A 25,612-nucleotide genomic window follows, 5' to 3' on the forward strand; every position below is an offset into this window, starting at 1 on the left:
GCCTCCAGCCCCTTAAGGCCCCACTCAGACTCCCTGAGAGCTGAAGGATTCAATAAATACTTGACACATCTACAGCCATGCCATTGGAGAAACTCTGCCTTAGCCCTTCTTGGACTGGGGACCTTCCTAACAATTTAGATTTTTCTCCTTTAACAGGAACACAGTCCTCAGAAAGAACCAGTAAATCTGGCCACTAGTGACAAGAGTGAGCCTTTCTTTATGACTCATTCCAGAAAAAAAGCACACTGACCAGCCATCCATTTACAATTTACAACAGCAGCATAATTTCATGCTTTTGTTTTTTATTTTCCATTCTGAAATTGTATTTTCTGTATAGAAAATAAACAACAGAGATAGGCCAAGCTTAGGTCGCCAAATGGAATCTGTCAAGGAATGTTCCATTTCTGGACAGCTTGAGCAAATTTTTACTTTGTTTCACAATTCTATACTTTTAAGAAATATGAAAAAGATACTAAAATTCTTCAAGCATAAGGTGCTGTTTTATATGGTCACAGTTTAAAAAGATGGAATTGATCATTCTTTTAAATTATACTTACAGGTTTTGGTGCAACAATATTAGTAAAAAATATTTTTTCTGAAAACATTCTTTTCCTTATTTAGAAAACTCCAATAGAATTTATACTTAAGGCTCCCTCCTTCACTCATTTTCTATTTGTTTCCACTGCTTCTCTCTACAGCAGACAGTAAAGGGTGGTTGGTCTTAGTCCTGTTTCCTGAACAGTGATTCCTTCAGACAACTAGCTGGCCAAACTGGCCTATCTTTATTTCTTTCCTGGTGTTCTGCTTTTCTTTTCCACAAAGTTAATACCAAGATCTACCTCTATGTTTATCCTCATGCTGTCCCTCCCAGCCCAGCACCCCTATACCCATCCTCATAAAGACCCTAACTCAAGCCCTAACACAGAGCACATCAGGATGTTACAGACTAAAGCAGAAAGGGCCTTAGCTTCAGTCTCCGTTTATGACTGATGCGTTCATCTTTTGCCTTGTCTTCCTTTCTGTTATTCATACGCTCCCTGGTCCCCAAGGGTTTAAGTGGCTCACTCGGCTTCTAACCCACAGCTCCCCCATACTGGGAGGTAAAAGCCTTAAAGGCAAACTCATGTTTTCACTGAGCCTAGGACAGGGTAGGTATCCCACAGTGTGAACTGAATTCAATCTTGACCACTTTTTCATGGTCCCAGCAGCTCCCAGGCCTAGGACCTAAGATTCCTATGGTTGCCCATGTTTGATAGGTTTTGTCACACCCTTAAGGATGACAGAAGGTGTGGCAACTGTGAACTTGGTTATGACCTAGGTCCCCAGAGAGGATTCCATATTTCCAGGTTAGGAGTATTAAATGGGAGACCAAAGGAAAAGATGAGAAAGAGACAAGCAGAGGGAGGGAAGGTACAATTAGTACTTTTTTTTTTGTGGTACGCGGGCCTCTCACTGCTTTGGCCTCTCCCGTTGCGGAGCACAGGCTCCGGATGCACAGGCTCAGCGGCCATGGCTCATGGGCCCAGCCGCTCCGCGGCATGTGGGATCCTCCCGGACCGGGGTACGAACCCGTGTCCCCTGCATCGGCAGGCGGACTCTCAACCACTAGCGCCACCAGGGAAGCCCTACAATAAGTACTTTTAAAGGTCTTTTACCAGTTGTAGCTTTGCAGGGTTTCACCGGCTTCCTCTGTCCCTCTTTCTAATATGGATGAACTTCTTTGTTTCCAATGTTGTAGTATCATATCAAATTAGATTTAAGGAGACTGAGTGACAAGGGATTAAAAACAAAGATGGGCCTTCCCTGGTGGCGCAGTGGTTGAGAGTCTGCCTGCCTATGCAGGGGACGCGTGTTCGTGCCCCGGGCCGAGAAGATCCCACATGCCACAGAGCGGCTGGGCCCTTGAGCCATGGCCACTGGGCCTGTGCGTCCGGAGCCTGTGCTCTGCAACGGGAGAGGCCACAACAGTAAGAGGCCCGCGTACTGCAAAAAAAAATAAATAAATAAAAAATAAAAATAAAAACAAAGATGGATTCTTGATTTGGTTTCCCTAGGCATAAAAAGTTGTTATTCACATAAACTATTAGGGAGGCAGCACGTTCTAAAGAGAAAAGGAGTGCAGGCTTTAATGTCTTCTCTCTACCCCTGACTACCTCTGTGACTTTACTCAAGTCACTCTGTCAGGCTCACCTCAATTTCCTCATCAGAAACACAGAGAGAATGTGGTGTGTGTGTGTGTGTGTGTGTGTGTGTGTGTGTGTGTGTGAAAGAGAGAGAGAGAGAGAGAGAGAGAGAGAGAATAATGCCTATCTTGCTGGGTTGCTGGGAGGATTAATGAAATCGCATGTGCAATTCGTGTGGAATACAAAAGGCGCTCAAAATGTTCATTTTACTTATCTCACGGCAAACTTTCTAAGTGCGTGGGCCTAGGCTATCTGAAGCCCATTCCTGGCTAATATTTCACGTCAACCCAAGGATGGATGCAGCAATGCTACTCCACTCCACAGCCAGAAAAGTGGAATCTTTTTAACCCAGAATTCTCAAAGTGCAGAAATCAAGGCTCCAAGTTTGGGGGGCCAGAATAAAAGAATTAAACAAAGTGTTCAACAGATTCTGTGGGTAAAAAATGGAGAAAATTTAATACCAGGAAAGGGATGTGTAGAACTGTGGTGATTATTCGGATTAACTGAAGAAAAAAAGAATACTTTTGTCTAGAATGTACAGATAGATGAAAAAGTGCTTTTGCTGCTTTAATAGCCGCTTACTTTCCTCAACTGCCCACTTCATCTTACCCAAATAAAAGGGCTTAATTAAAGAAAGAGCAGGGATCAGCTTTTATACGTCTGTACAATAGGAAAAATAACCAAATTGGGCAGGAAATGAAAAAACTCAGAATTCAAACTTTCACTTCAAATGGTATATATTTTCTTAGGAAACACCAAAAGATGAGTTAAGTACCCAAGAATCAAATCTTTCCTCATGATTGTTGGCCAAACTCTTCCTCAATACAAGATTTTTGAACTCTAACTCGATTTCTTGGGAGTGATAAGTAACCTTGTAATAACATCAAGTCCCCAACATGAAGAATTTTGGCAACAAAAACAGACGTTTAATTCTACTTAAAAGACAGGGAAGCCCTGCCAGTACTGTTCCCAAATGAGGTACCGTCCATGTCTCTTATCTAGCCTTTACTGAGATTTAATGTCATTTACCGCTGGCTCTCGTGAACCTGCAGGATAATCTCACCTTTTCTGATGTGCATTACTTCCATCCATTTCAACATGGCAATTATGAGCCTCTGGTTTTTAAAATGATTAAGAAACAAATCCCACATGTTCTTTCCTTTTTTGCATGTCCTATAATTTGAGTCTTTTCTTCCATAGTCCCCGAAAATTCAGAGATCAGCACATTTCTCGTTTTCAAGCTATAGTACGTATAGTACTACAGAAATACTCCAAGGTTTGATGTATTTATGTAAACATTTTTCAAAGAAGTCAAAATGTACAATTCAAGAAAATGTTCTGTGAAAGAATTTGTTTTCTGATTACAAAATGATTTCCTGCTTCTGAAAAAAATAACAACTTTCTATTTACTTAGCTGGCTCTGAAAGTCCCATGGAGATTACTATTCCTTTCAACCCCTAACATCTCTTTTCCAGGTGCAGGTCTTTTACTGATTTCAAAGGTAGCTTTATGCGGAAAAGGAATCTATAAGCTACAGAAGGAAAAGAGAAAAAGAGCCCTCCCTGTCTTAACCCCTTAAGCTTTCCCCACAAAGAACAACAGGGTGAAACAGAACTATTACAACACAGATGAGACACCCGAATAGACATGACAAAAAGATTTCCACAGGCCTTTGACTTCCTTTTTTCAACCAGAGTATAAGCCAATCTTGGTAAAGACAGGAATCTGTTCGACAAACACAAACACAATACCCAGCACCCAACACCCATATGGTTGTTGTTTTTTCCAACAAGCCCTTCATCTCCCCAACACTCAGGAACAAGAGGAATAGTCACAACCACCCCAGAGTTAGAGGGTTTTTACCTTCCCACAGTGTTTCACATATTATGTAGCAGAAGAAGTAACTCTGAGAATATCAAAGGCGGCAGCCCTGGGAGCAAAAGACCGTATTTTGTTGCTGGGCAGACTGGTGAAACACAAGCCAGACCTTTTAGTGGTGCGTACGGGGAATGAGTCTGGGAGGCCCATTTGTACAATTGGTGAAAGAGCCAAAGAAACAATTCCAACCTCACTACTTCTAAGTTTGGCCAAGAGTGGATCTTCAATAAAGAAAATCTGATGGCTGATGCTGCCCGACAATCCAAGCCTTCCTTCTAACTCAGCTGCATCCCCTGTGAATCTCTGAAAAGCCTGTTCTGCATGACTCATTAGTGCAAGGCCCTTTCCCTTCAAAGAAACAGTGGAGTCTGACACAATTGGATGGGCCTCAGGGTCCCATCTTTATAACTAAGATAACAACCCCAGCCCCTCTCTTCATCACAGGGATATAGTGAGAACCAAGGGAGATGAGTGCTTAAGAGTTTGTATTAAAGAAACCACCAATGATCCATAATGCATATAACGGAGACCAGAGCATCTGGTCTGGAACCCTTGGGAGTTGCACAATCTTTTCAGGAGATCTGCAAGATTAAACTATTTTCAAAATGACACTAGACATTACTTTCCTCTTTTATTCTCGGTCTCTCACAAGTATACAGTGGAGTTTGCCAGAGGCTACAAGGTGTGTGATGATGTCACCTCTCTAATGACTAAGGGAATGTGTGCTTGTGAGTTCTTGTGTTTTATTTTCTGTTTTAGTTTCTAATTAAATATTGATAGACAAAAGCCACTTGGGAGCCTCAAAAACCTTTAAGAGGGTAAAGAGGTCCTGAGACCAGTTTGAGACCTGCCACCCTAGAACTTTAGTCCCACCCAACCCTGCAGTTTCCAGATGGGCTGACTCACACCCAGTCTGAGCCTTTCTATATGCTGTTCCCTCTGCAGGTGGAACTCTTTCTCTCCCTTCCCTTGGCTAACTTCTGCTCTCTTCTTAGATGTCACTTTCTCTGGGAAGCTTTCCCTGACTGCTCCAGGACCAGTCAGGTGACCCTGCTATGCTCCCCTAGCACTTGGCATACTATATTGTAATTGCCCATTTTCTGGCCTTTTTTTTTGTCCTCGACTCCTTCAACGCAAGAACTGACTTGGTCACTATTTTGATTGTGACACAGTAGTATATAGGAACCATTCAACAAATACTTGTTAAATATATAAAACAACCAAGGAAGGAAGGCAAAAAATAGGTCTATCTTACATTCTCACCGAGATGGAATTAATTACAAAAATATCAGTTTTCATTATAGCACAGACTTATGAAAACTAATAATAACAATAGTAACTATCTATGTATCTTGCTATGTACCCAGTACTATTCTAAGCACTTTATATGCATTAATTCATTTAGTCTTCACAAAATCCCTAAGAGGTATACACTACTATTATCCTTGGTTCAAAAATGAAGACACAGATGCACAGGTAGTGAGTGATGAATCTGAAATTGACACCTAGACTAGTCTGGATCCAGAATCACAGGCCTTTGATGTCAGCAGTGTGGACTTCAAGCTTAGAACATATACTTGGACCTCAAGGCCATCTCTCTAATCTGCTCATAAATCAGAAACATGACCTGATATTTAAATCCCACCCCAGCCCTGCCCCACTGTGTGACTAGAGCAGCCACGTGAACAACAGCAGACCTTCGCACCAGCACCAAGTTTATAGCTGGGGCCAAAAAGGACAGTTTCAATAAGAAGTGTATTTCTTAATCATTTGTTATACTTGAGTCTTTTCTAGAAGAAAAGTTAAAAGCAACAAATCAATTTGTATATTGATTCAAAAGAAAAGTCTCTTCCATATTGATAGCACAGAGAAAATAGGAAAGTAGGGCTTGATATTTCATGTACTGCGGTGTTAAGCTCCCTGATGTGTATCAAGGAATGCTCACAACTTCACCCTGAACATGGAGTGGCCTAGAATGTTCTGCAGGCATACTTGATGGAAAAGACACAACTCCACCTGGTTCAGAGAGGAAGGCTAAATGGAAAAGCATGCTACAGAAAACCTAGGTTTTAATGCAAAAGATGACCTGACTGAATCACAGTGTGACACCACACTCATGTTTATGATGCAAAAAGCACACCTAGGAAATACTTGTTCTTTCAGCAGTAGAAAAAAGTTCTACGGATAAAGTGAAAAGCTTGTATAACAAATCTTCACCTGCTAACAATGTTTGTGTTTGACAGAAGTCAGAAAGAGTGACTATACTTACCTGGAGAAGTGTCCCATGAATATGATTTTGCCGGAAACACTGGTCAGTGTAGTCGGGGAGTTTGGCCAACAGAGTTCGGATGGTATCAGGGATTTCGTCCATCATAACAAATGGGACCAAGGCACGAGCTGCCATTTCACGGGAGCGGTAGACAGGTGAGCAACCACATCTGGGAAAAGATAAAAACACAAGACCATTCAATACTCATTTCCACACCCATGTCTTTGTATATGCTGATGTCCTATCTAGCTCTGGCTGGGACATCCAAGGGCTGGGGTGGCGGGAGGAGTTGCTTCCTATTCCAAATGATTGGTTTTTTGTCATTAATTATACAGGCAACTTTGCTTTTCTCATAAACATCATTAACATCCATGATTCCATCACAGGAATAAATGCAGATAGGAATTGGGAGTAAGACAATAAACAGGTAGTTGCTCCTCAACAAACAACTATTTATTGGGCACTCAGAATGAACAAAAGCACCATGATGAGTGCCATAAGAAATAAGACAGTCACTGTTGTCTCTGAGGAGCCTATATGCTGGTTGGCAAGATAAGGAGTACATCTGAAAAGATAACTGAAAGTGGTACTGGAAAAATGATAGGCAAATGTTCTTGACATGATGGCTATAGGAGGATGAAACTGTGGGTTGTGGGCTGTGGGTTGTAGTATTGAGAAGGACGGAAGTCAGGAAAGCAAGCGTGATTCAAGTATGCCGAAAGAAACCAGGCAGTTGTCTCAATCAGGGACAGCTGTATAAAGCAAGGGTAGAAATGCTCGAGGTATAATTAATTGCGTCTGGTTGAAACAGAGGCTCATGAATAGCCGTGGAACTGAAGGCTGAGAAATGAGTCAGGCCAGACTGGGGAGTGCCATAAATGGCCGAGTACACCCTCTGAACTTAACTGTCATGAGAACAAGAGATGGACCCTCGAGTCACTAAATCCTTGCCTCTTGGGCTGACTCACACCCACAGAGCTTGGATAGAAGCCAGTTCTTAAGTGAAAGTCATGGACAATTGGTATTTTGTGATTCTACAAAGGTCATTGGAAAGGCAGGTCATCTAAGGGGCTCTTGACTTTTTTGTAAACACTTAGAACCTGAGAGTCCACAACCATTTTGTTGAAACTGTACGCTTGAGAGCCTTCACAGATATAGTCTTATTTGAAAGGAGAGCCCAATATGTCAAGTCCTAGCTTAACTAAGTTCTTGACTAGAACTCTCAAGACTTGATGATCTTGCATCCTATTAAAAAAATAACTCAACTGGGCTTCCCTGGTGGCGCGGTGGTTGAGAGTCTGCCTGCCGATGCAGGGGACATGGGTTCGTGCCCTGGCCCGGGAGGATCCCACATGCCGCGGAGCGGCTGGGCCCGTGAGCCATGGCCACTGAGCCTGCACATCCGGAGCCTGTGCTCCGCAGCGGGAGAGGCCACAGCAGTGAGAGGCCCACGTACCACAAAAAACAAAACAAAACAAAACTTATATAAATGTCTTAGATGACAAGACAAGAATGGGGAAGATGAGAAGATAGCAGACTCTGCAGGGGAAAGAGATGGCCTCTTGTTTTTTTCCAAAATTAATCAATAGTCCAAGAAAAAATTACGGTAAGATCTGGGCCGTTAGGCCCATGTGGCCATTTAGGCTTAGCATGTAAAGACAAAGCCCTATGACTGAAATGTTTCTAACACCTCAGAGTTATCACTGACATTTATATTAATATAACAATAAAGTACAGATATAATTTCTGTACAAATGTAACGATGCAAGCAGAATTTCACCATGGGGAGAAGGGCAGGTAGGAGGAAATAGGGAGATAGAAGAAAGAGGTACAGGGTAAGTCAAAACATTGTGTCGTTTTTTACCCTAAGACAGTAGGTCCGAGGTGGGGCAATCAGCACACACTTTCAGGATGGAGAAGAACTCTCCTTACAACATGTTATGAGAAGACACTGAAGGCTACGGCTACAGTAGGTAGCTAGAGATTTCCCAGTGGTTTTTGACTGGGTTTTGCCAACTCACCCATTTTCTCACTTATCTTTCCTTTAAAATGATTAAATGTTTGATCTGTAGCTGGCAAATGCAGTCAAACGTTTGCTTTGGCCCATGGGGGCTGGGGGGCTGGGGAGTGAGAAACATTCACTTGATGGAGAAAAGAAAATACTCTGAAAAAGCTTTGAGATTTAATTAGCAAATGACCTCACTCAGCACAGTCATTTGTCGGAAGCTTCCTGAGCTGTCTGTCCCCCACCCCTTCGACATACATACTTTGTGTTATAGTGTGTTTTATGTTACCGAAAAGGCTTTTGTGTATAAATGTTTCTTTTCAAATACAAATAATTCTGACATGGTTACAGATGTTTAGTTTCTAATTAGCAGCAACTGTATACTAAAGAATACCCCTCCTTTTGCTCCTGACCTTTTGCAAATGATGATTTCCCAAAGGAATCTGGCATCTATACCGGAGAAAGAATGGAAAGTGGGAAAAGTGCCAGAATTTTCTGCTTTCAGATACCCTGTACTAGGGTACTTTCCAAATGCACACAATCAGTTTAAAAAGCAAAACAAAACCTCCCCTCAAAAAAGTAATGCAATTACAGAAAAAAAGAAGCCTATTTTTAAAGTAATATTTAATTAAGTACCATTCATTCTAAAGCAATGACTAAATGTAATTTCAAACTCCTCTCTATTGCAAATTGTTTAAATGGAAGGATAGAGTCTAGTCAACACACACACACACACACACAACTATCAAGCAAAAAAAAAAAAAAACCATTTCCAGGTTACTGTTTTGTCAGTCTTTGGGGACAGGGAGAGGGTCTCATGAGATTTAGCTTTTCTCCAGGTGTATGTGGCGTGTAGTGTGAGGGGATATAAACAGTCTTTTCAGCCCTAAGTGTAATATATTTGAAGCTAAAATCTCTCTTTCCCAAAGATAGAGTCTTCTAGTTTAATTCTGCAAAGTTACCAAAATCAAGCAGAGATGTTCTTCAGGGACACAGATCTGGTGATTAAAAGGACAGATAATCAGAGCGCCTAGATTTTCATCCTGCTTTGGACACCAAGGTTTGTGACTTGGACAAGTTGCAGTAACCTCTGTGGATCTGTCAAGGTCACAGTGGTGGCAATAATCTATCCCCAGTGAGGTGGTGTCTATAAGAACATTCCAAGAAGGAAGGTACTTTGGAAATACAAAGTTTTCATAATGCATTATGCCTGTGTTAGTACAGGATCAGCATAGTCTAGGAATGGCAGGCCTCTCTGTGGCCCCAATGAGAGAATTAAGACTATGGTTTGAATGCTGTACCATTTAAAAAAGAAAAGACAATAAATTGATAATATGATGGCAAGGAGGATTGGGGTTTTTTTGGCCTCCATTATAAAGTGATGAGGAGGACGCTGGAGCCCTCCTGAAAGAAGTGGGGGCAGCTTCTACTCTTTTAAGTGTCAATTTCCTCTGGAAAATAAAGCAAACGGATTTGGAATCTCAAAGGTCATTTCTTCTTTTACCATAGTTTGAAAAGCATTTCCTCTGTATCCCTAGCTGTGCTCTAGGCCTGAATACTAGATCGTTCACAGGATCTGCAAGACATACAGACACTGGTGTCCTTAAACCTGTAGCCCTCTCACTCCAATAAACCCTTTCCACGTAGTTTTAATCATATATTTATCAACTGCCTACTGTGTTCTTGGCACTGTGTAACATGAAAAATGACACATGTGTAACAGTAATACTTGCATCCTACATTGTACAGCCCTTGGCAGTTTATAAAATGCCTGCACATCTGTTATCTCTTGACTATACAGCATTCCTGTAGGACGTGAGGGCATTATAAACGTCAGTGAACAGATGAAAAGTAAAATGCAGCTCAGAAAGGCTAAGTGGACCCTCCACGATGTGTAAGCAGCAGTTTCCAGGCCAGAACTACCATCCATGGCTCCGCGCGGAGCTCACGAGCTATTCCAAGCTGTAGCTCACACCTGGATATCAGGGGAGCATAAAAATATCTGCCAGCTAATGAAAACATAAGCTTGAATTTACAAGTATGTGGAAAAATCTCTAAATTAGTGGGGTTTTTTTTTAACATTTGTAGGATCGTGAAAATATTTCAGAATCTAACATAAACCACGGACTCTCTCACAAGAGCAGCAGATTTATGAACATACACATATAATTTCCCATGCAATTTTAGGAGGTCCGTGATGCACATTCAAACCCCCTGGGGCTGTGTTTCCAGACCCAGGTCAAGAATCCCCAGTTGCTCCTTTGCACACAGTGTGGTGGGCAGGTAAGCACTCTGCTTTAGAGATGTGGCAATGCAGAGCAGGGTGCTGTCACAGGGAAGCATCGGTTTAGAGTGGCAGCCAGCCAGACAGCCTCATGATCACAAGGCCATAGTACCCATGGAGACATACAAGGGTGTGCAGGGCACAGAAAAGGGAACAGGAGGGAGAGTTGGAATCACTTTCTGGAGGAGATAAAGGAACTTCAAATGACGGCGATATACACCTTTGGACTTCAGGAACCCTGACAGACCCTGGAAATTTTAGAATATAGTATTCTGAGCAGGGAAAGACCCCTCTTCTGAGATCATCTTTCACAGCGTGGTGGCTAAGCTTTTTTTCCAGGTGGTTCTCTCTTATATTTACCCTCAGAATCTGTTCCAGTGAAAGATTTCACAGGTAAGTGGCTGGACATCACTCATACCTGTAGGTTAGGCATGGAGACACCCACTGAGTGCCTAGCAAAAGCATACACTGAGTTAGGAACCTGAGAGAAATGTCACTGCCCAGGCCACAGGGAATCTAGAGTCTAGTGGGAAATACAGGCCAATCAGCCAATGCTTTTCAGGAACATGAGAAGTAAATGTAGGCTGTTGTAGAAAGACTGAGGTGGGACACCCAGAGAGGAGGGTGGGTGGTCTGGGAGATCATGGTCCAGTTGTGACTAAGTGGGGTCAGGCAGAAGGAACATTTGAGTTTGGCAAGAAAGAGGTGCCCTCCCCTGTGTCTTTCCGTCCACGAACCCACACTGCCCCCCCAGGGCATGCAGTCAAAAGCAAGGGAATTGAGGTTTATTAAATGACTACTGTGTCCCAGGGCTGGCTATGTACTTCAGACACACTATTCTATTTACTTCACTAAATCCTCATTATAAGGTCTCCAGCATCCCTACTTTAAGATGAGGAAAGTGAGGTTTCCCAATATACTTTAGGTCATAAAATTAGCAAGTGGCAGATCCTGTATTCTGATTAGGGTTTGTCCACCTGCAAAATTTAGTCTAAGACTTTACAATGCAGTTGCCTCAAAATCCTCAGCCTTGAAAACACCAAATATTTCCAAAGTAACCTGTTCAACCTAATCATCACATTGAGGTATGAATGATTTATGGAACCAACCAGTCCCTAATTGGTAAAACATGAAGCAGAACAATAAAGATGATGCTGATAGTAACTACCATTTACTAAGCATCTACAGAGGGCCAGACCTGGTGTTAAAAGCTTTGCACGTATTACATCATTTAATTCTCACAACAAGGCAGAATGGCTGAGAGAACATTATTAGGCAATGCGGGAGAGGTACTTTTGAACCGAGGGGAATCTGTAGAGCCCGGTGGCCTGGAGTGAGGCCCCCATTCTATGAGAACCAGAGTGAGAGTCTTCAGCAAAGTCTCAGAATGATTTCAGGACCCAGCCAATGTCCCCTTCTACTCTCCTTCATTGACATGATCAATGTTCCCCAAGGCATCTTAGGAGCTGAGCTGAGTTTGAAGAAGCTATGTCTCACCTACCTCCAAGTCCCTCACTCAATTTACTCAAGAATGCCTGCCATTATGGTCTGTTTCTCATGCAGCACTGGCCAGCTGCTCTTGGGGAATAGTCATCTACTGACAATCTTAAAAGCTGAGACAACCCCACCTTGCAGGACATCTCTGAAGGCTAGGTAGGGAGGAGTAGGCTGAGGCTACAGGTTATACTATATATACATATATAAAAAACTTTCTATATATGTTTTGTCAAGCCAACTATTGCTTCATCCTTAGTGCCTTTGCACACTGCAGTTCACACCTGTTGGAATGAATGGCCTTTTCACCCTTGTACACTTGGGGAACTCTTCTTCATCCTCTGAATTCTGCTCAGGTATCACTTCTTTTAAAAAATCTTACTGCATTTCCTCTGGTCAGAGTCAATCCTTTTCTCTGCCGTGCCCTGTCACCGCAATGGCATGCTTACAGCTGTCAGGGTTGGGGGTCACATCCCATTTGCATTCCCCACAGGAGCCCTCAGGTATCATGTTGGCCAGGTCAAAACAATCTTTAAAAAAAATATTTTTTTTTACTGAAGTATAGTTGATTTACAATGTTGTGTTAGTTTCTACTGTACAGCAAAATGAATCAGCTACACATATACATATATCCCCTCTTTTTCATATTCTTTTCCATTATGTTTATTACAGGATATTGAATATAGTTCCCTGTGCTATACAGTAGGACCTTGTTGTTTATCTATTTTATGTATAGTAGTTTGTATCTGCTAATTCCAAACTCCTAATTTATCCCTCTGCGACCCCCTTTCCCCTTTGGTAACCATAAGTTTGTTTTCTATTAGACCAAAATGATCTTGAGAACAGAAACAGGGTCTTTATAGTTCTGAATAATATAGCACAGAAGACAGGAGTTAAGAACCTGTTCCAGAATCCAGCAAACCTAAGTTTAAGTCCAAGTCCTAAAGCTTACTAGTGGGTGACCTTGGACAGGTCAGTGAACCTTCTAAGTTTTTATCATCTGTAAAACAGGGAAAAGCAACTACCTCATAGGCTGTTGTGAAGCTTAAATGAGATAATGCATATAAAACACAACGCCTATAAGTTAATGACCAATAAATGGTAGCTATTATTGAACCTAGTAGATGGAATAACTTTCAAACTGAAAAGCGTGATCTACACGTACAAACTCTCTAGGGTTCTCTATCTCAACAACTGGTTGAGGACACAGAGCCTTGCTGTATCCAACAGGCTTCAGTGCTCACAAAGGCCTGCCCCTCCCCCTCCCCACCAAAGGAGCTGGAAAGGAGAGAAGGAAGATTGAGTTTGGGGCCAACTGACTTGTTTATGTGAGGCCCGCTGACTTTATTCCTCAGGTCCAGGGCCCAGATTTTACTTTCTGTCAATTCTAATGCTGTTTCTAATGCCGTTTCACCAAAGGTTTCTTTTTCCTTTTTATCGTATGTGGTTCCTGGTTTCAATCTTGCCTTCAGAAACATGTACACGTGTGGTACATGTTTATGCATAAAAGAAAGAAACCACTAAAAAAATAAGGCTGTACCAGTGAATTTGAAAAAACAGTTCAGCATGTCCTGTCACTATGAAGTATGTTTTTGTTATGAGTGTTATTCCTTAAGCCGTTCTTACACATTCTCAGGTGAGTTCAGTGAGGCCACGGTTGCCAGATTCTCTACTTGTCCTTCCTCTACCGATTTTCAGTTCATCAAAGGACCTACCACCACCGGAACTACTTGTTCCTTTTCCTGCAACTCAAACCGCTAGCACTTAGAAGTTGCATTTACTGTAATCTTGCCCTCTGCACAGCTCATGGATTTCTTTATTCAAATATATTTCTTGGAAGGGTAATGGGTTCAGGACTTCTGAAGTTTGATTTAAAAAAGAATCCTTGGTTTGGATAGTGAAGGAGAAATAAGAGCAGTAGACAGTAGCTAAGCTAAAAATCGCACATTTCCAGCCTTCACGGCAAAAATATACATATGTATCTGCAGGTAGCGTGTTTAGTTTAAATATCTACTGGCAGCTCAAAGCTGTAATTGCTCTTTACAAGTTAACTCTAATCAATATGTTAAGACCTTTAAAAAGTATTTTTATGAAGAAATGCTGAAAATAATTAATAAGCCAAAACAGAATATCTGAGAACGGCAATGTGTAACCCCCTGGGACATCCCAACCAAAGTCTAAGCTGTAGAAGGTGCATCCTTTTAAGGTCACCTCCATTCTGCCTCCAAGTTACCAAGGTTTTCCTCAGGTCGACTAGCCACAGGCTGTTAATCCCAAAAGGGTGAAAATGGCAGCTGCCAGGAGTTGGGAATTGGCCTCCATCACTTTGACATCCCTCCACTTGTCCCTGTAAGAACTGGGCACAGCACTCAGCCACATATGTGGCAAGGACACAGGGTCTTGGATGCAATGGCAACGGCTAGTTGCATTCATACCATTCCTTTAGGTGTTAGGAAATAAAGCTAGGGAATTTTCCTACAGGGACAAGCGGGAAGGTATCCAGTGTGGTGCTTACTTTGAAGAGATCTTTGAATAATGCTCTTTAATTATTTAGAATTACAAACGTGTTTTAAATAAATGAAAGGATGCTTTCTGAATGCTAATCCCTGGTTACTTGCTGATATCAAATCATAGAGTTTTGAAAAAACATAAGAGTATGAAAATTATATTTCATCTGAAATTTCATTTCATGCTTTCATTATTTTGTGACTAGACAATAACAGATACAATTTGAAACTGAATTTTTCAGATTCCAACCAAATTGTCCAGACAGCTGGAAAGAAGGTTTTTTTCCTCTGGAGCACTGAAATGTAGTTATACCTTAACAATGATTCTTCCCTGACTCGGAAAAACATGGAAAAGACTTTACAGCAACATAAATACAAAGACGTTGGAGGCCCTAGAGATTAAAAGGGAATCATTACTTTCAGTCTTTTTACCCAAAATAAAATGGAGTAATATAAAGTGGGAAAAAAAATCTAACATAAACGGTATAAAACTCTCCCACATAATGAAAATAACCACTAGACTTAGTTTGAAATTTTGGCATGATCTTCCCTCCCCGTCCATCTGTGGGTTTTCCTCTCTGACCTTGGATCAACAAGCCACATACTACTGGCCTCCTCACAGACAGCTGGAAAAGCGTTCTGGATCTGCCCTCAGGGCTCTCAAGCTGGGATAAGCTGTGTGCAGGGCAGGAGCTGAGGGCTGCAACTTGTGCAGACGGAGGGAAAGAGCTGCACATTCCTCTCAATAGCAAAACCCTCCCGTTGTTTCTGCCCCTGCTCCACTAAAGACGAAGAGACGAACACACACAGACAGCCACTGAGTCTTTAAGGGAGTTGATCGTAACACCTTGGCCTCCGCATGTCTTCTCCTTTCCTTGCAGGTAGTGGGTGGGTTGGAGAAAACGGTCCTGAGCGTGCTGAGTCTCCTTGTGGTGAAGGTCACTGTTCAAAGGCCAAGTTCTCTAAGTGACTTCACACAGTTGAAACGCACCCCATTAACCTTTAGGGCATGCGGTTCCATATTCACAGTGAGTGGGTTTCAGTTCATAAACCCAGGACTGGGTGGTCAATTTAAGAAACTACACAAAGGTATGGAGAAATTTTACTCTCTTCTTTTTAAGCTATGTATATTTAGGGGGAAGGTTTGAAAAGGAATAATTTTGGTCCCGTTTTTAAGAGTTTTTTTTTTTTTTTTCTTCCGTTTGTTCTTTAGCTTTCAAATGTTCCAGAACCTGCGACAACTCTTTATCACCACATTAAATGCAAATTTCTCATTCTGGCATTGAAAGCACCCTAAACCTAGTCCAATACTGGGTGGACAAATCATAGGTGCTAAGTACATCTTTCCTGGAGTAACAGAACTTGACTTTTCAGGTGACTCTTTCTGAAAAGATATTAAAATCTTGCAAAATCTAAGCATCCTGTGAGTCAAGTGAGTGCTTAACATTTTTAAATAAACACTTTTAAATGTGAACAATTTTAGGAACTTCCCTTTTGACAAGAATCTGTTACATTTCTGAGAGATTCCAATACTCATGCTAAAACTCAAAGAGGGGAAAGGGAAAGGAAGGTGGGAACATTTACTGAGTGTCTGCCAGATGTCGGGCAATGTGCTAGGTACTTTCAGATATTTTATCTCACTTTCAGTACTCACGTAAACCCTCTGAAATAAGTATATAAAACTATATACACATATGTCAGTTTTTGCTCTAGACGGTCTAGTGGGAACATGTATAGAACGATGAGTTACCAAATAAAATGTACCCACAATCAAATAATGTGCATTGTGCCTATTTCTTTCTGTTGTGGTAATGGATGTACAATTTATCCCATTAATCCCAATGGTTAGAATTCATTTTTGCAGATCCCATACACAATGAACTGGTGGCCTAAATGTATTTCCTACTGCTCCAACTAGTGCTTAATAAAATAAAACCAAAAGCTTTATAATGCACTATCTTTAAGGAAGGCAAATTAGTCACCAGGAAATAGTCGTCCACGAAATTGTAGTCTTTGTAGCTCAGCCGGCAGCCAAAGGTTTCTGAGGAACCCTGTATTAGACTGGGACAGGCTCGCCAAAGGCTGTGGCAGTGTCCTCTGCTGTCCTCTAACAATATTGACCACCTCGGGTCAAATCATCTACAGTCTTTTGAAGTATAGTATTTATCTAGAGACAAGTTCAAAATGTCCAAGAATAAGAATCTTTAACATTTTTAAAGACAACAGACACAGGTCAGCACACTGGCAGGATCTTCATGGGCTTAGGAAAAAATAATACACATCGTTATCAGCTTTAAGTGAGTATTTTGGTGGAGGGAAACCTACTGCTAAGCAGAAACTCTTACACGGTCCCTTTGATGCCTCTTTAGCCAGACTACTTTAAAAACATCCTCAAATTAAAATATTAGTATCTAAATGTGGCCATAGGCAAATTACATAATATCCTTTCACATCCTCATCTGTAAAAGGAGATTACAATAAATGATCTTGAAAGTCTTCTTCAAAAACAAAATCCTATAATTCAATGGACATTTAAACATTTCAGGCAGATAGCTATATTTTTATTTTAAAATATCTTTATGACCTCTCTTGACTTGCTCCATTGCTTAATCTCATAACAATACTGATGCTGATAATAGAACTTTTACGTTTAATTCAAACCACACTCAATCTTTCTATAGTCGGGAGCCAATTTTCTCTAGTTTGAGCCTTTCCAGAGTTGGAGAACAAATGACCAGTGTTTTCTATACACAGGAAAACCCTTCACTGACTATAATGGAATCCTGTCATTAAATCACCCCTTACTCTTCCCTTCCGTGGGCTAAAACAGCCCCAACTCCTTTAATCAGGTAGAACCTCTTCTCTAGAATCCAGTTAATTATTTTGCCTCTACAGAGAGTTGAATGAATCTTCCCAGTACCATCAGCTAAAACAGTGATTTGTGCTACTGCTAGATGAGAGAAATTTGAGCATTTCTTTTAATTTGATTACTCTCCAAACACTGCAATTTATTTTTGCTAAAGTTAATTAATACTCCTGAATAACCCTCCTCAGGTTTCACAGCAACACTTCAAGCTAAAATCAGAAAGAATAAATTTTTTAAACCCATGAAGTACATGGAAAGTTTTGAAAAATTCCAAGAAATTGCACTTTTATGGCCTGAACAAATAGCACAAAAGAGCAAAGAATACTGAGATATTAGTAACAGACCCACCCCAGGGAAGATTCCTATCTCAAATGAAGACTGCAATTAGGTAGATTAAGCCATACATCAGCATCCCTACAGCATCCAAACAGACCACTGCCTTCAGGGAAAGTTTTACATCCTTCTTTGGTTGCCCCAGTGCCCACATTCGTGTCACAGTCAAAAAGTACTTCCTTAAGTATAATTACGCTTTTCTTACTGCAACTTAATTTTGTTTTTGTGGTTCTACATGACAGGGAAATAAATGAACTTATGCCTAAAGGAACAGTCTTTTGACTTGCGTCCAGAATATATTCTGATAAGAAGAAAACAAATAACCCAACAAAAAATTGGGTCAAACTTTGAACCAAGACTTCAGCAAAGAAGATATATGGATGGCAAAGAAACACATGTAAAGATGCTCAATCTCCTTAGTCATTAGGGACGTTCAAATTGAAACCACGGCGATATACTGCTACACACCCACTAGGAAGACTGCAATTAAAAAGACCAAGCACACCAAGTGTTGACTAGCATACGGAACCACTGGGACTCTCATCCTCTGCTGGTGGAAAGGTAAAACGGTACAATCACTTTGGAAAATAATTTGTCAGTTTCTTAAATAGTTAAATGTACACCCTTTTCTACAACCCACCCATTCCACTCCTAGACGTTTATCCTAGAGAAATGAAAGCATATGTCCATACAAAAACTTGTACATGAATATTTCTGGCACCTTTATTTGTAATAGTCAAAACTGGACACAGCACAAATGTCCATCAACAGGTGAGAGTGTAAGTAAATAGTGGTATATCTGTACAATGGGCTACTATTCTGCAATAGAAAGGAACTACCAATGTGTGTAATCACATGGATTAATCTCAAGATTATTATGCTGAGTGAAAAAGTCAGGCAAAATAAAATACATAATGTATGATTCCATTTATATGAATTCTAGAAAGTGCAAATTAATCTATAGTGCTAGAACAGCTGTTGCCAGGTGACGGGGGCGGGGCTGTTGGAGAAGGTTACAAACGGGCACAAGGAAACTTTTGTGGGTGATAGATATGTTTACTATCTTGACACTGGGGGTGGTTTTATGGGTGTATAAACTTAGCAAATGGTACACCTTAAACATGTGCAGTTTACATCAATTACACCGCAATAATGCTGTTTTTTAAGAATAACATTTCACATACATTAGAAAAGTTAAGTTATACATCCTGTCTTGTTCTGCCTTCTCAACCTCCAATCGCATCTCCAAAACATCCTAAATCTTCTTTCCTCATATTAAACAAGCCCCGCAATTTCCTTTGAACTTTTATGACCAGAATGAACCACTCCTTGTGCTTTCTTAAAGAATCAAATCAATAAACACTGAAATCCTAACAATCGCATAAGAATTGAAAAACAGAAACTTTTTCAGGACAATGTTCCAAATCTTCCACATGCTCTTCTAGGACAGGCTCAGAGACAGTAAGTGACGTGACCAAGCTCACAAAAGAAGTGAATGGATAAGCCGGGATTCAAAGTCAGGTCTGTCTGACTCCAGAGCCCGTGGTAGCTGCAAAACCTAGCATGCCCCAACTATAAGACATTTTTACCACCACAGGGTGGAACGACAATAACAAATACTAAAAGAAATTCAATTTTATAACTCTTACCTATACTTGACAACTCACACCATTCAACCAAGCAATGCCAAGTCTGTTGGGCCCGCTTTAATGAACTCTGCATTTAGTGGTAGAATTTTTCAAGTGGTTATTAAGGTAAAACAGATTTATCCATCATCTCGAGTAGATTGAACCTGCTTCCTAATATCTTTTATTTTTGCTTATTTTCATAATTTGCTTATTCCATAGTGAACAGGTAATTTTCAACTCATCCCAGTTTGAATCATGCTGAATTCTGAACAAACAGAAACCAATTAGTGCACTATTATTTAACATAGTCCCAGTGAATGCACAATGGAGACTGCTGTGCAAAGTTTGAAGATGAAACAAAACTGATTACACTCACACATACCCACACACCCTACCACTAATTAAAAAAATTCTAGTGTTACAAGTATACAATTTCAGCTGTGGTATTATCTTTGTTCAGAAGCAAGGTACATTACTGTATGGTTGAAGCCTTCCAGCATTTAATTAGGTTACTAATTATAAGGAGAATCACATTACCTTTAAGTCTTTCCTTGGGTTGTGACTAAGGCTTAATACATTAATTTCATGGTAACTGTATTTTAAGATGGGGAGCATGTCAATAAAGAATTCTGGTCACATCCTCCAATATGTCCATGTGACTGAAGGTTTTGGCTGTGATACAATTTGATATATTTACTAGGAGGAAAATCACTGCTAATTCCCACTGCTACAGGTAGTGGCCAAGAGATATTTTATATTGCATTTTAAGCATAAGTAACATTCAAGAGAATCTTCACAGAGGGCATATACATGAATATAAAAATAAATAAAATCATTAAGTGACATTCTTTATTCCCATTTAAATTCAATTAATAAATTTAGCATCAATTCAGTATCACATTACTCCCCAACTTCCTTCCTTGCCCATCAATAAAAAAAGTCAGTGCAAATTGTATGAGTCATTCTTCAGTCATGCCAAGGATATAACCTTTAACCTAAGATTAAAAAGAAAGTGCTATGGGACTTCCCTGGTGGTCCAGTGGTTAAGACTCCATGCTCCCAATGCAGGGGGCCCAGGTTCGATCCCTGGTCAGGGAACTAGATCCCACATGCCACAATTAAGACCCCGTACAGCCAAATAAATAATTTTTTTTTTTTCTGAAGTGCTATGTGTGAAATTCAATACTGTTTAACTTCTGGGTGCTAACATCTAATACAAACAACATTTCAAAGGAAAATGAAACAATCTGGATCACTTCCATTCATTTTTATGATTTCATTGGTAGATTTCTACGGCTTTGGCTTGGATCCTTGATAAATTGGAATGTGGAATCATTTAGTTTATAATCTGTATCACCAGTTCGTACAAGGCACAGAAAAGTTCTCCACTCCCTCACATACTTCAAAGTATTTCATTTATTATTCAAATGATTGTTCTGACAAAACCATTAGTCAAGAAGAAAGCAAAGAAATCTTATTTTTTAAAGTGGAAATTTTAAAGATGCAGTTTTCACAACAGACTGCTTTATCTACTCATGCTATTCTGGCAAAATCTTTATTTCCTAAAAGAAAACTTTTATCTTTTTTAATTAAAATTTTTCTTATGTATTAGAAGGTCAGGGCATGTTTTTACTGATTTCACTCAAAGTGAGTATTTATATTTTAAATTTACCTTAGCTGCTTCTTCCTAAATTCCTATAGCCTCTCGCCTTTTCTAAGGAAAATACTAAATTTAAAATTGAGAAAGGTATTGCTGAAACCATGGTGAATGTTTCACAACTACCTTGAAATGATGGTAGGAATATGCACGCTCACGCTCTGTCTCTCTCTCACACACACACTCTCACACACACACACACACACACACACACACACACACACACACATGAAAAAATAAGTACCTTTTAATCAGAGTTCTGAGTTTAGGGCTTTTGGGGTTAACAAGAAAAAAAGTTTCCTGATTTGCAGTAGACCTATTTTCATACTTTCTTTTTCTACACTGACATCACATAGCAGCTGTATCACCGGGTAGCATGTTTGCAAGGTATGAGAAGTTTCTTGGCTTAGCAGAAAAAAAAAAAAAGCAACAGTCTAGTCCTCAAAAAGAACCCCCATGACCAGTGAGGCTGAAAAAGCTGGCTGAATCACTGGTCAAGAGTCAGTCTTATAGCAAAAATCGGTTGGGCTGAGAACAGAACCTAACAGGAAAACGTAAGGTCAGACTTGAGTCTGATTTGGTGAAGAAACATGTGCTTGGCCACTCAAGGGCTGCATATATACAGATGAAGTTAACTTCCATGACTACTACTAGTCATGGAGCATTTCAATGCCACTACTTGAGAATCAGAGCAATAGATGTTACTACTATTCCAGCCACCAAGAGACCCCATTCCCCTCTTCTGTTACATTTGTGGAAGGAGAGTGGCTATAGTGGTTTAGAATCAATCATTTTCAAGACACGGCTCTTTTCCAATCCCAGACTTGCCAATATGTCCCTATGAAGGCGGCAAAATTTGTCTCTTTGTCTTGTGTTCATTAAGGTTCTCTGTGCTTTCAGTCTCACAGTTCTTAAAAGGAAGCATGATACCTCACACGCAACAGTCATCAAGTTCAATATAAGGCAGATGATGTAGCCCAAACCTATGGTATTTCCAACTGTGTCCAAAGTACTTGGAGCTGCCAGAAAGCAAGTATCATTCATTCATTCAGTCATTTATATTGTGGTAAAATATACATAACATAAAACTTACACTCTTTTTCTTTTTTTTAAGGTAAGAAGTGGATTTATTTAGAGATACACATTCTTTGGACAGAATGTGGTCCGTCTCAAAAGGTAAGAACGGCCTTGGGAGAAACACACTCCAGAGCGTGGGCCAGCTCAGAAGGTGAGAGGCCCCAAAATAGGGGGTGGTTCAAAACTTACACATTCTGAAGTGGCATTTAGCTCATTCACCAAGCAGTGTTAGAGCATTTTAGACTCTGGCCTCAGTGTCTTGATATCCAGGTATTCACTGGTTAATACTCACGGCTTCACAGAGATAAATGTCATTCTATTTTCAGGTAACCTTTCGGATAAGTATACAAAATCAGAGTTCATTCAACACACTAGGGTTTGTATGCTGGAGGTGAGGCAAGAACCACCCAAACCAAGCATTTGGCCATTTCCTTCCAGGTGGAAGGCAGAAACTCTGATATTCTCTTCCTTGCCATTAAGCCTTTCAGAAAATAAGCAACCCACTATTCCCTGACCTTTGGGATTTTTACAAACATCAGCCTGCCGTCCAGAACGCAGACAAGAAACTGTCCAGGGAAAACATGCCCCCAAATGAACAGGATATAAACAAAGCTGTAACTAGGTAATTAATTGTAGGGACTGGACTCCCCTCACTCTGCTTCTCTGATAACAATCTGGTATTTTATCAGCAGGTCTTCTATCTGGAAGGATTCACTGTTTTCTGCTGCCTGGAACTATTCTGGGAGGGGACAAAGACAAGCTTTCATCTTGGAACGGAAATGGAACCACATCTAGAAGGAGGAAGAGTCAAAGCTGTAAAAAGGCCTCCAAGTCTTTCCGTGCCAGCAGGGAGAGGTAAGTGGAAAATAGGATGCCCCGTTTCACTAAATGCACGGGAGGAAATTCTGGTGGGGAAGAAGCCACTGCGGTCCCCATCCAGGCAATGTGCAATCTGTCTCTGTCCCAAATTCTATACCCTATCCCCACCGCTGTCAGCCTCATTCCGTCTCTAATACCACACCCAACCAATGTCTCTTCCTGTCAAAATCAAAGAAACTTAAACTGTGGTTTAAATGACCAATAATACCTTAAAATACTATATCTCACCATGGGATTTCCATTTTAGGAAGGATCAAAACCGTATACTTAAAGAATGAAAGTCCAACTGTGAAACTTCAAGATTCAGCTCAAAAGGGAAGAGGCATCTGAGAAAACTGGGTGGGTAAAAGGCACTGCTTAAGACATCTCAAATCATTCCATACAGATTTCAACTACCCTGGGGGTGAAGCTGGGTTAGAATCTGGCCCTCTGAGTTATTACCGGTGTACACATTAATTAGGAGTAGAACATGTTCCCTAACCCCCTCCAAACACGGCCACACCACTCAGACCTCATAACATGCCATGGACTGGTTATGGAAGGACTTGGGAAAAACAGGGCTTTGAATTCCCCCTCCTACTTAGAACCCAGGAATATTTATCCAAGGTTGAGCCAGGGTGGCTGGCCAGTTCCAAAACCCACAGCCTGGGGCTTATGAACAAGAGAACAGATTGCCCAGTGAGACCAGTGCCCTTCTGTCAGGCTGTGGAGCAATCCTGTGAAGCTCCCTAGGTTCAGATCCCAGGCCCTCATGACACTTCACAGTGGTGCAGACTAGGGGGAGGGCGCTAGGAAACCGCTCTACTGGCCAGTTTTCCATGGGGAATTCCATCAGGACATGGCATTCTAAAGCTGCTACTTTAGGGACGTGTTCAACCATGCAGCAGAATGCAAATCCCTCTCTAGTCTTTTCAAGTTTTTCCTAAGTCCTGTTTTCATTCTGGCTATGAATTAAATTCTGATATCTTAAATCATGCAGAAAAAAAAGGGGTAAGAAGAGATTGAATTATATTAATTATATGGCATTGAAGCTCAGCTAGAAAACAAGAATTACATTTCTTAAGTTTCTCTTCACTAGACTTCTGCAGGTTATAATTAGTATTAAAAGAATTTTACTTTTCATTTTATCCAAGCTGAAAAGAAGCTGAGCCTTAAATTCTGGCTTTACAGGAAAGAGAGATTCTTCTGGAAAAAAAGAAAAAATGAATAAACAGTCAAGCAAAAAACAAACCAGCACTACTCACCCATCATCCAAAAAGATAGCTTAAGTGACTCACTTTTCAGCGTTTGAAAATATTTTCTACCCACTGCTTTGTAAATTATTTTCTTGTTGGTGTGACACATCCTTTAGTAACAATCCAGCTTTTCCTTGGCTACCTAGATATATTTCCATAGTTACTACCAAAACAGATGGCCTTTTCCTGTACGATTGCAATAATCAAAAAGGAGCAGGCTTATTTACACAGAGGCACCCTCAATACAAATAGACATTTTGTTAATGCTCTGGACACTGCAGAGACAAAACAGAAAATCTCATTCACGTGGGCCTGCCTAATTTTGATTTTGCAATTACTCAGACTGAGGCCGAGCTAATGTTTACCTCTGGGACTGAGAGTTTCATTTAAAATTGGGAGAAATGTGGCCATCTCTTGGGAACTGGTGGCCAGGACACAAATATCCCAGACCAGGAATTTTCCCTGATGGAAAATGAAACAAAACAGAAAAAGACAACCCAGGGGGCACATCTCACACATCTCACTCTCAGTGTGCTCTCCAGCAGGTTTGGCTAGTAACCTTTGGTTGGTGAAGGAGGGAGGTGGAACTCTGCACATGAAAAATATAAAACTGAGGAAAAAAGGGGGATTTCAACCCATCTCAGAGGCCTCGAGGTGTGGCTTAACAACTAATACATTAACCAGATGCTACTGTTACCCACCCATTAAAAAGCAGTTCCCTAGATATATTACATATAATTTGGAGTAATGAAACTTTCCTTTCATAATATCCAGTAATTTGAACATTTCACTGATTCAGACTTGCCTTTTTAAGGTATCCTTTTAAAGTGTAGGATTACCACATAAGAAAATGTTGGCAATTTTTCAAAATTTCAACATATAGTGATATCCTTATGATTCTGTTTTCTAAGACAGTAAAAAGAGGATGATCAAGTAAGCTACTGTTTATGAAAGTACATTGTAAACTTCAACTTGTTTATATAAATGCTTGTTACTTTTTTTCTTTTTCTTTCAACAACCCTGAAGCTTTTCAAAATTATGTTAAGTTTCAACAGTAAAAACCTAAGATGGTAAAGTCAGATGGAAAATATATGTTCTAATAGTTTAAAAATTATGCCTAAGTAGCAGCCCACAAATAATCTCATTAAGATTTTATGCTTCTTAAGCCTCAAGACACATTTTTTCTTTGCTGAGACACTTATAACTGTGCAATGACCCACGATTTCCTATTACAAGGAAAATTTCTTTTGTAAGAAATCCTCAGTGTTTCTCAGGAATCTCAGAAATTCAGTTGAACCAGTCTTATTTAGCAACCCG

The 25,612-nt window shown here is 40.5% G+C and overlaps 1 protein-coding gene and 1 non-coding gene across 5 annotated transcripts in view; one reads left to right on the forward strand and one right to left on the reverse strand.

Moving 5' to 3' along the window:
* The window catches only part of THADA (THADA armadillo repeat containing), a 314,598-nt gene that overhangs the window by 139,679 nt on the left and 149,307 nt on the right, over positions 1-25,612 (reverse strand). For all 4 annotated transcript variants that reach the window (XM_032652726.1, XM_032652725.1, XM_032652728.1 and 1 more), the window contains one exon: positions 6,331-6,499. In XM_032652726.1, the coding sequence (XP_032508617.1) occupies positions 6,331-6,499 (169 nt within the window). The remainder of the gene's footprint in view (positions 1-6,330; positions 6,500-25,612) is intronic.
* On the forward strand, positions 20,473-20,545 carry TRNAW-CCA. The gene has a single exon. It is a non-coding gene; the product is annotated as a tRNA-Trp (tRNA).

Source organism: Phocoena sinus, chromosome 13 (genome assembly GCF_008692025.1).
Source record: "Phocoena sinus isolate mPhoSin1 chromosome 13, mPhoSin1.pri, whole genome shotgun sequence".
NCBI lineage: Eukaryota > Metazoa > Chordata > Mammalia > Artiodactyla > Phocoenidae > Phocoena > Phocoena sinus.